The sequence below is a fragment of the Coregonus lavaretus genome, assembly GCF_964263955.1.
Source record: "Coregonus lavaretus genome assembly, chromosome: 32".
Taxonomy (NCBI): Eukaryota; Metazoa; Chordata; class Actinopteri; order Salmoniformes; family Salmonidae; genus Coregonus; species Coregonus lavaretus.
This window is the reverse complement of record NC_140019.1, coordinates 32,559,688-32,575,328: the sequence shown is the minus strand read 5'-3', so window position 1 is coordinate 32,575,328 and position 15,641 is coordinate 32,559,688. Positions and strand designations below refer to the sequence as shown.

General features: G+C 43.5%; 1 protein-coding gene across 1 annotated transcript; it reads left to right on the top strand.

Moving 5' to 3' along the window:
- Positions 1 to 4,023: 4,023 nt before the first annotated feature.
- Positions 4,024 to 13,957, top strand: LOC311108012 (EH domain-containing protein 1-like). Its single transcript, XM_084150649.1, has 6 exons — positions 4,024 to 4,824; positions 8,584 to 8,681; positions 11,623 to 11,864; positions 12,202 to 12,372; positions 12,614 to 12,778; positions 12,986 to 13,957. Exons 1-6 carry the CDS (start codon positions 4,436 to 4,438, stop codon positions 13,523 to 13,525), a joined length of 1,605 nt encoding a protein of 534 aa, XP_084006775.1. The 5' UTR covers positions 4,024 to 4,435; the 3' UTR covers positions 13,526 to 13,957.
- The last annotated feature ends 1,684 nt before the right edge of the window (positions 13,958 to 15,641 follow it).

Here is a 15,641-nt window from a genome sequence, read left to right as displayed (position 1 = left end):
TAGTGATAGCAGTAGTAGTGATAGTAGTAGTAGTAGTAGTGATAGTAGTAGCAGCAGCAGTAACAGTAGTAGTAGTAGTAGTAGTAGCAGCAGCAGTAACAGTAGTAGTAGTAGTGGTGGAAGTAGTAGTGATAATAGTAACAGTAACAGTAGCAGTAGCAGTAGTAGTAGTAGCGGTAGTGGTAGCAGTAACAGTAGTAGTAGTAGCGGTAGTGGTAGCAGTAACAGTAGTAGTAGTAGATTAGCAGTAGTAGTAGTAACAGTAGCAGCTATATAAATGCATTTATTAATGTGTAGATTCGTTTTTGACATTTTATTATATTACAGAAAACCTTAATGCATACTGTTAAATTACATTATGTGAGCTAAACATTCACATAAAAAAAATATTAAAACATTTTCCTTAAAATAAATAAAATAAAAAAGTATATTATATATTTGTTGTACTAATGTTACTGTCCCCACTACAACAGAAAATACTTAAATACATGTAATTTTGTCCTTAAAACATTTCATTGAAATACTGTAGAATTACATTCATTCCTATAGAGGACTGCTCCTACTGGAGTTCTAATATGGCCAACCCGTGGCTTCAAAGCCTCTCAATGGCCACTACATTGCAAAAGCAATCCAGGGTTTCTATACATTATTGCTTGTCCCCGAAGATGAAATCCATTCGTTAGGATGTTCTTCCCTACGTTAGTCACACGCGATATCTCAGACAGCATTGGCCCGATTTTTACTAAATTTACGTGAATGATGCGTTTTGCCATACAGATCCAGATGGTGGCGCTATAATAAAATACGCCCCTACCCCATTTGACCTAAAGTCATGAAATTCAGTACATACTGTAGGTCCCTCAGGTATGTAAAGAACGGTCCTTCTCCTCTCAAGGAACCCATTTGCCATTTTGAATTTTGTGAAAAAACGATTAAAACGCTACCACAGACAGAAGGGAAAACCTTTAATATTTTTGATGCTACTCTTCTGGCACATAATGACCGATCTGCACGAAACTTGATATGTGACATCTATGGTCAAAGGTCTCTCAAAGCAATATTTTCCAGACTAATACCTAAAACAACATGGCCGGTATTGGCCAATAAACATTCACTGAGGCGTGGTCTGGCACATAAATGCATATGAATCAGCCAAGGATATTCGTATTATAGCAAAATTTGGTACACATGTTGCAAACACTGTCAAGACTCAACATATGCAAGAACATTCATATCGACCCCACGGTGGCGCTATAACGGGCACATGTTTATATCTCTTGATCTGTTTGACTCAGAGTGATGAAATTTGGCACACATGCTCAGGGATATGAGTCTAGCTAACCCACGCGACATCTCAGACACCACTGGGCCGATTTTGACGAAACTTGGTTGAATGATGGTTCTTGCCATAGAGATCCATCAGTCATTTACAAAATGACACTGATTGGCCCAAGGGGGGCACTGCATCATTTGTGGAGGACAACGTGTTTAATGTTGCCATGTTTTATTATGGGTAAGCTTCACTTTTGTATCTATAGGTCTATCTGATTCCCTAGCATGTGTTTACTTTTACTATTTGGGTTTAGTGTGTGTGTATTTTTGTTTAACTATCCTTGTGGGGACCAGAAGTCCTCAAAAGGATAGTAAAACAAGGAAAGTTGTGGGGACATTTTGCTATTTTAGGCTTAGGGGTTAGGTTTAGGGTTAGGGTTACAATTAGGGTTAGGATTATAATTAAGGTAAGGTTAAGGGTTACGGTTAGGTTTAGGGTTAGGAGTTAGGGTTAGGTATACTTTTAGTGTTAGGGGTTTGGGGTTAAGGTTTAAGGTTAGGGTTATGGTTAGGTTGAGGGTTAAGGTTAGTGTTAGGGTTTGATTTTGGATGGGAACTCATTATTTGGTCCCCACAAGAATAGCAGTACAAACTGTGTGTGTGTGTGTGTGTGCGCGAATATGTGTGTATGTGTGTACGTGTGTATGTGTGTGTAGGTCAGTGGAGTCTGCTGAGGGGAGGACGGCTCATAATAATGGCTGGAACGGAGCGAATTAAATGGCATCAAACACATGGAAACCATGTCTTTGATGTATTTTATACCATTCCACTCTATTCCGCTCCAGTCATTACCACGAGCCCGTCCTCCCCAATTAAGGTGCCACCAATATCCTGTGGTGTACGTGTGTAGGCTTTGTGTGCTTGCGAAGGTCTTACTGCATGACTATAGGTGTTCAAACAGGATGCAAAGTTTATGGGCAGGGCCTGTTACATATTTACTGTACGTATAATGATTAATTTCTCTCTCCTTCTCACAGTTTTAAGCAACCCTCACTCACTTCCTTGACCAGTACTTTACTGAACTTCAGTTCCTGAGGGTGAGTAGGTTCAGTTTGTTTTTAAATTGTTATGTTTAAATCTCAACCTGTCTACATCATGAGATCCCCTTGGATGAGATGAGGAAATGTAGTAAAGTGTAATAGATCATTCCATTCATAGTAAGTTTAATTTCTTCTTGTAACTGGCAGGCACAAAGAGAGTCAGCTGATTTCCATACTTGTTTCCATACTTGATTTAACGGATGAACTACTTTGTAAGTCTAAGCGATTTACATGATTATCTTTCATGATGTGTGAATTCACTGATCAGACAAAGAAACTCAAATGAATTTAAAAACATAGAAAGAGAGCAACATGTAAGACAGAAAGGTGAACAAAGTTGAAGGAGTCAATAAGGGGCCAAAGACACTCTCTCGTGAATTGTTTTATTGTTTTGTTTTGCAAAGCTGGAAGGGTGGGAGGTAAAGATCAGTGAGTCAAAGTCTTAGAGAGATTCTGGGAAGGACAGCGAGAAAGAGAAGGCCTAAGATTCTGGAACTAGAGAAGGCCTAGGATTCTGGAAATAAAGAATTAACTAATAGAAACTGTTTTATCATAGTAAAAGTTCAGTACTGTTTGAAATCCTCTGAATTCAACAAATGTAATTGAATCATGAATGTATATACAAGTATTTCATTGATTGAAGTTGAATAGCTGACCCCCCCCCCCTTTACAGGACACCCAGATAACCTCCTGAACGTGCTGAACGGAACCAACCCTTTGAGAACATTGCGCTGGTGGGCACAATCACCATGATTTTATTGCTACAATTGAGTGATACACAATCTGTTTTGTAAATTAGCAATAAGGTAGATCAAAGGTAATAATAAAAATAAAGTATGTATCATTCTTGATAGTGTCTTAGCTGCATTATCACATGCTTTTATGCATTGTCATCACATGTTCAGTCATCACATGTTCAGATTTATGGCACAGAAGCTCTGTGTTGTAATTACCCTTGACCAACAGGGGGCAGTCTAATCTCACGCTATATGACATGACCGTTTGAGATTTGTGATAAGAGTATGAAAATTGTTTACTATTGAATTATGTGTCTTTATGGCTGTGTGATAACGTGCACAATAACTCCAGTGTCTGGTGCCCGCTGGCTGTAACAGCATCTCCATATGGAAGAGCTTAAGGTTCCAGTGGAGCTGCTGTTATGGGCAGAGAGACACCTCTGGTCGTCACCCTGAATGCACTGTGTTGACCTAAATCTACTGTATGTGACGTTGTCTGTGCACTTGTATGTACTTGAGTAGGCCTTTTCATTCTAATAAATGTGTATAGTGTTTATTTTCACAATAAAGATACTGGCATTTACTGTATTTATCTCTCGCTTTCAGTGTATCTGGTCTTTATCACAGCCTACCACATATTTGGGCCACAATGAACACGCTATCAGACAGGGCAATTTAGAGCTGAGTCCAACTTTTAATGAATTGCAGAATAGTGACGCCAAACCTTAGGGCCAAACCAGCAATGTGCAGCAGCTGTCACAAGACTGGGTGAGATGACGAGGAGTCAATTGCCTGTTTCTTCATCCTCATTCGTTATCTTCATCATTTTTGAGCGATGATAGGCCTACGTACTTCATTCATTCGCTGGGACTTGTATTTTGAAGTTCACATTCCACTTCCGCTTTCTGCGTGTCACACAAGTGTCAGCCAGCCGGTGAATGCGGTCACAGAACTCAAAAGGACAGGTAAAAGTGATGTGTTCCTCCTATTAAAGGATAGCGTGTGTTTATTATTCAACGTTTAAGAGAAATTACGCTCTAGACTTCTACAAAAGATTGACAATAGCTGGCTAGATACATACATTAATTATCCAGTTACTGGAGAGGGATTGGCTTGGTGGTTGATTGACTAGTGGTAAAAACTAGCTGGGGCGTGTGGCTCGTCAGGAGGGAGGGACAATCAACACTTCAAGACCTCGCCTACTTTAGCTAACGTTACCCTACTACTGTGATAGTTGCGTGAACAACTTCGCGATATCGCCATCTCTCTCTGCTGTTTTCAGTTCCAAAGCGACACTGCTGTGTCAAACCAGCACAACAGCCCACCATGTTCCGCAGTAGGGATAAAAAAACGCCAGAACCGTTCCAGGATGTTTCGCAAGGTTTGAAGAAACTTTACCGGACTAAACTCTTTCCCCTAGAGGACAGCTACCAATTCCACGACTTCCACTCACCGGCGCTCGAGGATGCCGACTTCGACAACAAACCCATGGTTCTCTTGGTCGGTCAGTACTCGACCGGGAAAACTACTTTTATTCGGCACCTGATGGAGCAAGACTTCCCCGGTATGAGGATAGGGCCCGAGCCGACGACAGACTCTTTCATAGCCGTGATGCACGGTGACCAGGACGGGATGATACCTGGCAACGCCTTGGTTGTCGACCCCAAAAAACCCTTCCGCAAACTCAACGCGTTTGGGAACGCGTTCCTCAACAGGTAAATACTCATGCCAAGTTCCCACGCCCTAGTAGAGGAGCTTATGCCTGTTGTAAAGTACAGTATGCAAATAGGCTATACCTCATACGGTAGGACTAATAGGCAGCAACTAATTTCATGACTTGAAAGAACGATTACTAGTTACTGAACATACCACTAAAGTTACTACAAGGACCCGTTGTTGCTTGATTGTTGATCACCTGATCTGATGAAGTGTCAGGTGACAATCATAACGTCATTGACAGTGACACCTCTCTCAGCATTCCATATAATACCTCCCTCACAAGCCACTGCATGTTGGGACTCTTTGAAACAAAACGATCTCTACTGTTGCATCATTCCTCCTGTCATTTAGCCCAAGGTGTTTACCCCTTTATTTCATCACCACAACAGATTGTAGCCTCTGTTCCATCCATCACACACACCTGTTGTTAACCCACCTGGAAAAGTCACCTTGCCAAGTTGAGACAACCTTTTCCCCTTGGCTATTTGAACAGTGTGTAACAGCACAGTAGTAACAGCTGGCCAACTCCCACTGAGGATATTTTGCCACTTAATTGGTCTTTTGACCAATCAGATCAGATATTTTGTCACTAATTGGGCTGCCTGTCTAAACGCAGCGGATTAGTCAGTACTCAACAGGTCTTCTTGTGTGTTCAAATACTAATTGTCATGACAAATCAAAGCGATTCAGCGATCCCGACTGCTCTATGGCGCATTCTGACACAACAGTCAGTTGTTCTAGTCTGTTCTACGTGGCATTATGACAACAATCAATGAGAGTTTGTCTGTTCTGGGGCTTTATGTGTGTTCTTGGTCCCGTGTAGCTCAGTTGGTAGAGTATGGCGCTTGCAACGCCAGGGTTTTGGGTTTGATTCCCACGGGGGGCCAGGATGAAAAAATGTATGTATGCACTCACTAACTGTAAGTTGCTCTGGATAAGAGCGTCTGCTAAATGACTAAAATGTAAATCTTTCAGACTTCAGACTAAGGCTGGGAATTGCCAGGGACCTCACGATAGGCGTCGGCTAATGGGGATCCCAATAAAATCAAATAACTAAATAAACCATAATATCAAAATACTAAGGTACGATACGATATGTAGGCTATTGCGATTCTCCCGATTCTATATGAATTGCGATTCAATACTGTGATTTTATTGCGATTTGATGTTCCAAACATATTGCTCACCATATATCTGCTGCAGAGGGACAAGAGAGCCATGAGAAAACAAGTTTTGATCAGTCATGGAAATAAGTGCTGAAAACAAATTGGCTCCCTATTTAAAAAAAAAAAGAAAAAGATGGAGAACAAGCTATGAAGGAAAAATACTAGCGTTTTGGTGGAGGTACAGCCAACTAGTGCCAAAATAATATTGTGATATTGTCAAAAACGATACTATACGAAATCGTTATCCCGATATGTAACAATAGCGATTATTTTATTTATTTTTATAATTACTTTAAACACACAATCCCTCAAGGTTGTTTTATTGTAGTGTCCTTTGCTGAAGTATCCACTAGAAAGAAGGCCTATCCTCTCTGTGAGAGCTTGGCTGGCACCACAAGACACAGCACCCAAACAGATGGTCAGATAAACCTGGCCTTGTGTCTCTCTGTGCTGCAGACACAGTCTGAATGGACATGTTTTAGAGGAAGTAATGTGCTCAACACTGATGCTGGACTACACTGCTGCTCACCCCTGTTCTGGGGTACTACATTACCCAGGGTGCCTCTGTACAATTGATTTCCGTTGGCTCATAGCAGAGAAAGTCAATGAGGGTCAATTGATAATTAGTCTCACTTAGAGGCTAATTGTTGAGATGAGCAAGGCATCACAAGGCCCATGAGACGGGCTCTTTCACAACAAGACTGAGGACTATCGTAACCGAGAGGGCAGCACAGACACAGATGGTGAGATGATTATAGGTCTATAACCATAGCGTTGTCCTTTAACTACCACAACCAGCCATCGGCCACTCTCTGTGTGTGTGTGTGTGTTCACAATGGGAGTAGTAAGAGTCAGCGGGATGGGGTTCCGTTTTACTGAACTCAGCCTGTTATTTCAGGACACTGACTGACTGACTCTGCACATTACTGCACGGGGGCTTCCAGTAACATCTCAAAGGGAAATGTGTTGTAAAGTACTTAGGTGTACTTGTCTTGCACCCAATGTCCACCACGTCCTCAAGCCTCATAGTATTTCTTCACTTTGGGAAGTTGTGGGGCTGCCTGATGAGGGGTTCAGAGAGGGGTAGAGAGGCAGGGATGGGGGTTACTGTTTGAGTAGTGTGTGGTGGAGAGAGAGATTCTGAGGTTAGCGCAGTTGTGCTGACCCTTTTGTAGAAAATGTTAGATAAACGGGAAGGCTTGGACTGTCAAATCAAATTTTATTTGTCACATGCTACATCAACAACGGGTGTAGACTAACAGTGAAATGCTTACTTACGGGCCCTTCCCAACAATCCCAAACACAAGGAACAAATACACAGTGAGTGACGATAACTTGGCTATATACACAGGGTACCAGTACCAAGGTAATTGAGGTAGATATGTACATGTAGGTAGAGGTAAAGTGACTAGGCAACAGGATAGATAATAAACAGTAGCAGCAGTGTATGTGATGAGTCAAACAATTTAGTGCGGGGGGGGGGTGTCAATGCAGATAGTCTGGGTAGCTATTTGGTTAACTATTTAGCAGTCTTATGGCTGTTCAGGGTCCTGTTGGGGGTCATGTTGGTTCAAGACTTGGTGCATCGGTACCGCTTGCCGTGTGGTAGCAGAAAGAACAGTCTATGACTTAGGTGGTTGGAGTCTATAAGCGTCCGGAATAGTGTTCCGCTCTTTGAAAGCAGCAGCTCTAGCCTTTAGCTCAGTGCAGATGTTGCATGGTATCCATGGCTTCTGGTTGGGATATGTACATGTGGTCACTGTGGGGAGACATATATTCCCATTGTAATATGATACTACTCTACCACAGGATTTTTCACCCCCCTAGTTCTTTGACTTCTTGTTTGGCCTTGAATTGTCTATTTTCTCCCTCTCCACTCTATGAAACGTCTGTTGTAAAGGGTCCAGTTGTAGGCTAGATCTACTCTCCTATGAGTGTTTCTGTGAGAATGTAAGCTAAGAGCTTAGTTCTGCTAGTCTTGTGATCTAATGCCTGTAGCGTAATGTCCAGAATATGAGTTATTTGGGAGCGGTGGGGCAGCAGAGTTCTGGGATGAGAAGGAAAAGTGGTAAAACGTAACAATCGTTTTTCCTGCTTGAGGAAACTGCGGTCTTCTGTTTGACCGACCTAGCCCTCTCTCTCCAGATACAAAACATGTTCTTTTCTCTGTGTGTGTCGTGGTTTGCTCTCAATTATACACTTACCCACTTGAAGTTTTAGGCTGAAAAACCATTATGTTTGGGATGACTAATGAACGAAAATAACATTATGTATTGTTTAAGCTTGGCCAGTGAGTCAAGGTTATTCTATGGACAATCGAAGAAATTATGCAGCATTCAACTCTCACAGAAAACAGTTTTTCCTTGTTTGAATTGTGTTTTGTCCCACTTCCAGGCAAACCATTCAGTTCCCATTTCTAGCTGTGACAGGTTGACTGTAAGCTTAGTTTAGACCTACATTAATGCCTAGCTTTGTTTCAACAGCCTCACCTAACTGGTTGTTAATGTCCCCCCCTGCCTATCTCTCCCCCATCCCTCTCTCTTTCTTTCTACCTCTTTCACTTCCACCCTCCACTCCATCTCCTTGCAGATTTACGTGTGCTCAGATGTCCAACCCGGTCCTGGAGAGCATCAGTATCATTGATACCCCTGGAATCCTGTCAGGGGAGAAACAGAGGATAAGCAGAGGTCAGCCTCACACGCATGCAAAAACACTTGCTTTTATGTTTTTTCCACTGTCATTTATCAGAGTTATCGCAATAGAGGTGTCAAGCCTGGCTGTGTCAACCACTAAGTGGGTCAGAGGTAACACAGGCCATTTAAAGCTCTCCTAAGATGACAGAATAGTATAGAATACTTCTCTTTTCTGTTGAGAAGTGCAAGTAAAGTATGATGTTTGGGGTCCTGGGAAGGGAAGCTGACTAGAACTGAGATGACTGTGAATTTCCCCGTAACCCCTACGTTGCACATTCTTCTGATATTGCTCAGCCAATATTTTCCCTTATTGGCTCATTCTGCTGATAATATTTGGTAATATCATCTCTTATTGGGACATTTTTCCCACTACAAGTGAAAGGTTTAGAGATCAAAGCAACAAGTGTAGCCTAACAGTGAAATGCTTACTTACGGGTCCTTTTCCACCAATGCACAGTTGAAGATAAAGATTTTTTTATAGAAATAGTGACACAAGGAATAAATACACAGTGAATAACAATACCAAATAACATGGCTATATACAGGGAGCACGAGGTAGCTATGTACATGTAGGTAGGGTTAAAGTGACTAGGCAACAGGGTAGATAATAGACAGTAGCAGCAGCGTATGTGGTGTGTGTGTGGCGTCAGTATGCATGTGTGCCCATGTTATGTGTGTGTTGGGGTGTCAGTATAAGTATGTGTGGGTAGAGTCCAAAAGGGTCAATGCAGGTAGTCCGGTTAGCCATTTGATTAACTATTTAGCAGTCTTGTTTAGCAGTCTTATGGCTTGGGGGTAGAGGCTGTTCAGGTTCCTGTTGGTTCCAGACATGAACAGCATCTACCCCAAGCCATAAGACTGCTAAACAAGACTGCTAAAGAGCTGGGCAGAGATCCCAAGAGAGTAGAGACAAGGAAAGAAGGGAGAAAGATGAACAGAGCTAAGAGCTATGAGATGAGGGGAAAGTGTGTGTCAAGGTGACCCTGTTTAGCGTTGGGGGGTGAAACGGCATACTGGAATACCACATGCATACCTCAGACCACTATGATTCCACAGACACACACAGGCCTGACTGTATTGTTCATCGGGGGTATGACAGTGCCGGGGGCTGGTAGAGGACTGTGTGTGTGTGTGTGTGTGTGTTTTAGAAGCAGTTGTGGGTAGACTGGAGAGAGTGGTGCAGCGGTCATTGTGTGGGGACAGTTGTGTTTCAAACTATCCATTTGATGGATGGAATGTCCTCTAAATCCCACAGGCCTCTGACTTATCTCTCTCTCTTTTTGTCTCTCTAAATATTTCTCTCACTCTCTCTGTCTTTCTCTCTCTCTCTCTCTCTCTCTCTCTCTCTCTCCTGTCTTGCTTGATATGGAAGTGTTATGATTTCCTTTTTCCCTCACTCTACCGGTGATTCTGTCTCTTTCAATCACTTTCTGTTGCTCACATTTGTTCTCTCACTCACTCTTTCCACTGGCCCCTCCCCTCCACCCCCCTGACTCACACACACACACACACACACACACTACAACACACATGCACAAAGCCTCCCCCTGGAATGCATGTGCAGCAGATCTGGTACTGTTTGGTGTGGCCAGCTGCGTAGATTAGCTTTTTAGACTGACTGACTGCATTCTTCTCTGATCAGATGACGGGCCCTAATGAAAACCATAATTCCCCCTCTCCATTACTTTTTCTTTCCTTTTCTGTCTTTTTTAAAGAGCCTTGGATCGCCGTGCCAGAACTCCCCAGGCTTCTGTTCAGAAATGGAAAAGGCCTCTCTGTTCCTATTTCTTTTCAGCCTCATCTGTTTTTTTTGTGTGTTTTTTTTAACTTATTTTTAAGGTTAAATAGGATGGAACTAAATACGTTTGAATATTTGGACAGTATCAGAGACATTTTGAAACATGCTGCATAGGGTCTATAGTTTCAGTATGTAGGTCAGTAGTGTTGTCAATTATAGGATCAATAGGCACTACAAAGCCTATTCCCCCTCAGGAGACTGAAAAGATTTGGCATGGGTCCTCAGATCCTCAAAAAATTCTACAGCTGCACCATCGAGAGCATCCTGACTGGTTGCATCACCGCCTGGTATGGCAACTGCTTGGCCTCCGACCGCAAGGCACTACAGAGGGTAGTGCGTACGGCCCAGTACATCACTGGGGCCAAGCTTCCTGCCATCCAGGACCTCTATACCAGGCGGTGTCAGAGGAAGGCCCTCAAAATTGTCAAAGACTCCAGCCACCCTAGTCATAGACTGTTCTCTCTGCTACCGCACGGCAAGCGGTACCGGAGTGCCAAGTCTAGGTCCAAAAGACTTCTCAACAGCTTCTACCCCCAAGCCATAAGACTCCTGAACAGCTAATCATGGCTACCTGGACTATTTGCACTGCCCCCCCCCACCCCATCTTTTTACGCTGCTGCTACTCTGTTAATTATTTCTGCATAGTCACTTTAACTCTACCCACATGTACATATTACTTCAACTACCTCAACTAGCCGGTGCCCCCGCACATTGACTCTGCACCGGTACCCCCCTGTATATATAGCCTCCCTACTGTTATTTTATTTTACTTCTGCTCTTTTTTTCTCAACACTTTTTTTTGTTGTTTTATTTTTACTTTTTTTGTTAAAAATAAATGCACTGTTGGTTAAGGGCTGTAAGTAAGCATTTCACTGTAATGTCTGCACCTGTTGTATTCGGCGCATGTGACCAATAAAATTTGATTTGATTTGTTAGTGTGAAACCCACAGAATACACCACAACCCTCAACTCAATACTCCCTTTTCCTCTTCAGTTTATCAGTCCGCCATCTCATCTTTCTCCCCACAATCTCATTTGGGGTTCCTCCTCAACATAAGTGTTGTTGATAGACACAGTCCAGACTGGTGTGTGTGTGTGTGACTCCGCCGTAACCCCCCTCCCCTTGTCGTTCTCCAGGGTATGACTTTGCAGCGGTACTGGAGTGGTTCGCGGAACGTGTGGACCGCATTATCCTCCTGTTTGATGCCCACAAGCTGGACATCTCAGACGAGTTCTCTGAGGTGATCTGCGCCCTGAAAAACCATGAGGACAAGATGCGCGTGGTGCTGAACAAGGCTGACCAGATCAACACGCAGCAGCTGATGAGAGTCTACGGCGCCCTCATGTGGTCGCTGGGGAAGATCATCAACACCCCCGAGGTGACTCATTATTTCATTTTCTTCGACAAAGGTGCGTCCAAAATCACACCCTATTCCCTATGGCATATATATACAGTGCTGCCAAGAGTGTGCAAAGCTGTCATCAAGGCAAAGGGGTGGCTATTTGAAGAATCTCAAATATAAAATATATTTTGATTTGTTTAACACTTTTTTGTTTACTACATGATTCCATATGTGTTATTTCATAGTTTTGATGTCTTCACTATTATTCTACAATGTAAAAAAATTGTCAAAATAAAGAAACCCTTGAATGAGTAGGTGTGTCCACATTTTTGACTGGTAGTGTATGTATGTGTGTGTGTATTGTGGTCCTCAGGTGGTGAGGGTGTACATCGGGTCGTTCTGGGCCCAGCCTCTCCTGATCCCTGACAATAGGAAGCTGTTTGAGGCTGAGGAACAGGACTTGTTCCAGGACATCCAGGGGCTTCCCCGGAACGCAGCGATACGGAAACTCAACGACCTCATCAAGAGGGCACGGCTGGCTAAGGTGAAACATAGGGGGAGGGTTCCCCAGATGGGTGTAGGGAAGGTATGAGGGGACTTTAGCAGAGAGGAACAGAGTTAAAGTTAGTAGTATTTTGTTGTGGGTCAACAGGTAGTTTCTAAAGGATGTTTGAACCCTTGTACATGTCAATGCCTACATCCTCAGCTGGTTTATTATGGCAGAATATCAGTCTGGGTCAATAGCTTCTTTCTATAGGTTGTGTGAACTTTGAACCCTTGTCCAGGTCCATGCCTACATCATCAGCTCTCTGAAGAAGGAGATGCCCAGTATGTTTGGGAAGGAGAACAAGAAGAAGGAACTGATTGCCAACCTGGGAGAGACGTACCTGAAGATAGAGAGGGAACATCAGATCTCCCCCGGAGACTTCCCTAAACTCAAGAAGATGCAGGTGAGATGGAGCCTATTGATGGAATAGTTTCCGTACAGATGTCCACACCAGAGGTTAATCAGTGTGACTTTACAAACTGAAGTGTTATCCCATCCTCTGTATTATGTTGTAGAAGAAATGAAGACCATCCAATGATGAACATAATCTTTGTTAATGACCTCAGACCTTTAACATAGTATTCATCTCCCCTCGCCTTCGTCTCTGTAGGAGCTCCTGGCTGGCCACGACTTCTCTAAGTTCTCTACCATGAAGCCCAAGCTGCTAGAGGCTGTGGAGGACATGTTGGCCAACGACATCGCCCGCCTCATGACCCTGGTCCGCCAGGAGGAAGCCGCCATGCCCAGCCAAGTTGTCCACGGAGGCGCCTTCGAGGGCACCATGTCTGGCCCCTTCGGCCACGGCTATGGAGAGGGAGCCGGGGAAGGCATCGACGAGCTGGAGTGGGTGGTGGGCCGGGACAAACCCTCGTACGATGAGATCTTCTACACGCTGTCGCCGATCAACGGTAAAGTGTCGGGCGCGGCAGCCAAGAAGGAGATGGTGAAGTCCAAGCTGCCCAACACGGTCCTGGGCAAGATCTGGAAGCTGGCCGACGTGGATAAGGATGGTTACCTGGACGACGAGGAGTTTGCGTTAGCCAATCACCTGATCAAGGTGAAGCTGGAGGGGCATGAGCTGCCGGGGAAGCTTCCGGAACACCTGGTGCCACCTTCTAAACGCCACCAGGAGATTGATATGGGAGAGTGATATGGGACTGGGAGGAAGGGGGAAAACTTCAATCTAATGAGCCAGAGAGACACTGGGGAGGGCTGGGTTAAGGAGGGGTTGTTTTGAGGTGTGGGGGAAATGTTTCTGAAGATTAGCTGAGGGAGGGTTGGGCGGGTGAGGAGTAGGAACTGATGAACGGACATTAACGGAACAGAATGGGTTGATTGCTGCATGAGGGGATGGGGAAACTTGATAAATAAATGTTTTACAAATGTATCAGATCCAAAACATATACTGTCCATATGTTGATCCAAAGAGACATTAATTAACTCGTCCTTTTTGAAGAAAAAATAATCTAATTTAGAATTGTTTTATCTATATTTTTGTATTTCCTGTCTGTTTACTATGCGATGCATTCAGATGCTTCCATTTGATTATTTTCTCAGATGAATAAAAAGGAAATATTTATCCAAAGGAGGTAGTCTAGTATTTACTATGTTGGAAAACTTTTCATGCTGACCTCACCGGCAGCGTTGCAATTTACACGTTATTCAATAATTTCATCCAAACTGCTCGCGAGTGTCTGCGTAGCCAGGCGCTAAAATTTAATGTGGTTCTATTTTAGACGCTTGACGCGCTGCAAGTCCCGCCTCTCCCATCTACTCATTGCGTTTTAGGAGCATATACCCACGTGGGTGATTGAAAGATGGAGGTCCACACTCCAGTACGGTTGGTTGCGGTAATGCACCGATTAAGTTGGTTGCCAACTGCCATATAAAATCCACAGAAGAAGAAGACTGAACGAGGAGAGATTACTAGAAACTAACTAGGTTTCCCCTTTTATCTGTGGGTTAATTGTCGGAGTAGAGAACACACGATTTTGTGTGACTCAAAATGGGTAGATATTCTACAAAGATCCAGCAAAAAAATGACCTTGTACATTTCAGGTTAAATAACAACCCAATGTTTATATCCCAGCTAGCAAAATGTCCATGAATGTTTCGACCTGTCCCCAAATTAATATAGTTGGTTCAGAATTCATTTTGATATTTCAACCTGCATGTCCAGATCGCATCTGGTGGGGATAGACAAACACAACGTGCGCACTATTGCACACGTGGAGACTGTTTGGTCATCATGTTATTTAGAAATGTCAACCTAGATTGAATTGAATACATAAGTGCCCCCTGTAGGTGAGAACCGGTCACTGTCGGCTGAGTTGGAAGCAAGCGCCTGATGACAGGACTGCTTATGTATCTGCTTTAAAATATGTTTTGAACAAGGGTGGATAGATGCAGCTGTAGGCCTATTGATCAACTGAAGATACTGACAGAGAGAGAAGGAACTGATTATGTGATTCTGGAACACATTCACAGTGAACATGTGTTGATCATTTAGAATGCTGGAAACACAGTTGAGAAAGTTCCAGAATGTTAACACAAATCATAAACAGACACAGACAAATGTTTTGTTGAAACCATTGAAGCTTTCAAAAACAGGTTTTAAAACTACTAGACTGAACCCTAAAGATATTGTTAGATGGCAAGTCTAGGTGTGCCTGTTTTGCATCATTCAAATGCTCTTATTTCCATATCTTTGATTCAAACAGAGTACAAGAGAGAGTAACCATATGTTTCCACTCACACTATTTACTTGATTGATTGCAATTGACAATGTTTACTTTCTCACAACTCACCATCACGATGACAGCCCCCCCCCCCCCCCCCCCCGCCCAACCCCGCCTAGTTGTTTTGCCCTCAATGCCTTGTCTCTATGGTGATCATAGATCTTTCTCGTCATACATGGCACTCAAATTACATCTAGCTCGTAGAGAATGGGCCAGGGACAGGAATGTGAGTTACATGTTTTGCCTTGTGTCAAACCCTCACTCTGTCATGCTCTGACCCTGTTCCACATGATCCCCATACTCTGACCCTGTTCCACATGATCCCCATACTCTGACCCTGTTCCACATGATCCCCATACTCTGTCATGCTCTGACCCTGTTCCACATGATCCCCATACTCTGTCATGCTCTGACCCTGTTCCACATGATCCCCATACTCTGACCCTGTTCCACATGATCCCCATACTATGTCTGCTCTGACCCTGTTCCACATGATCCCCAAACTCTGTCATACTCTGACCCTGTTCC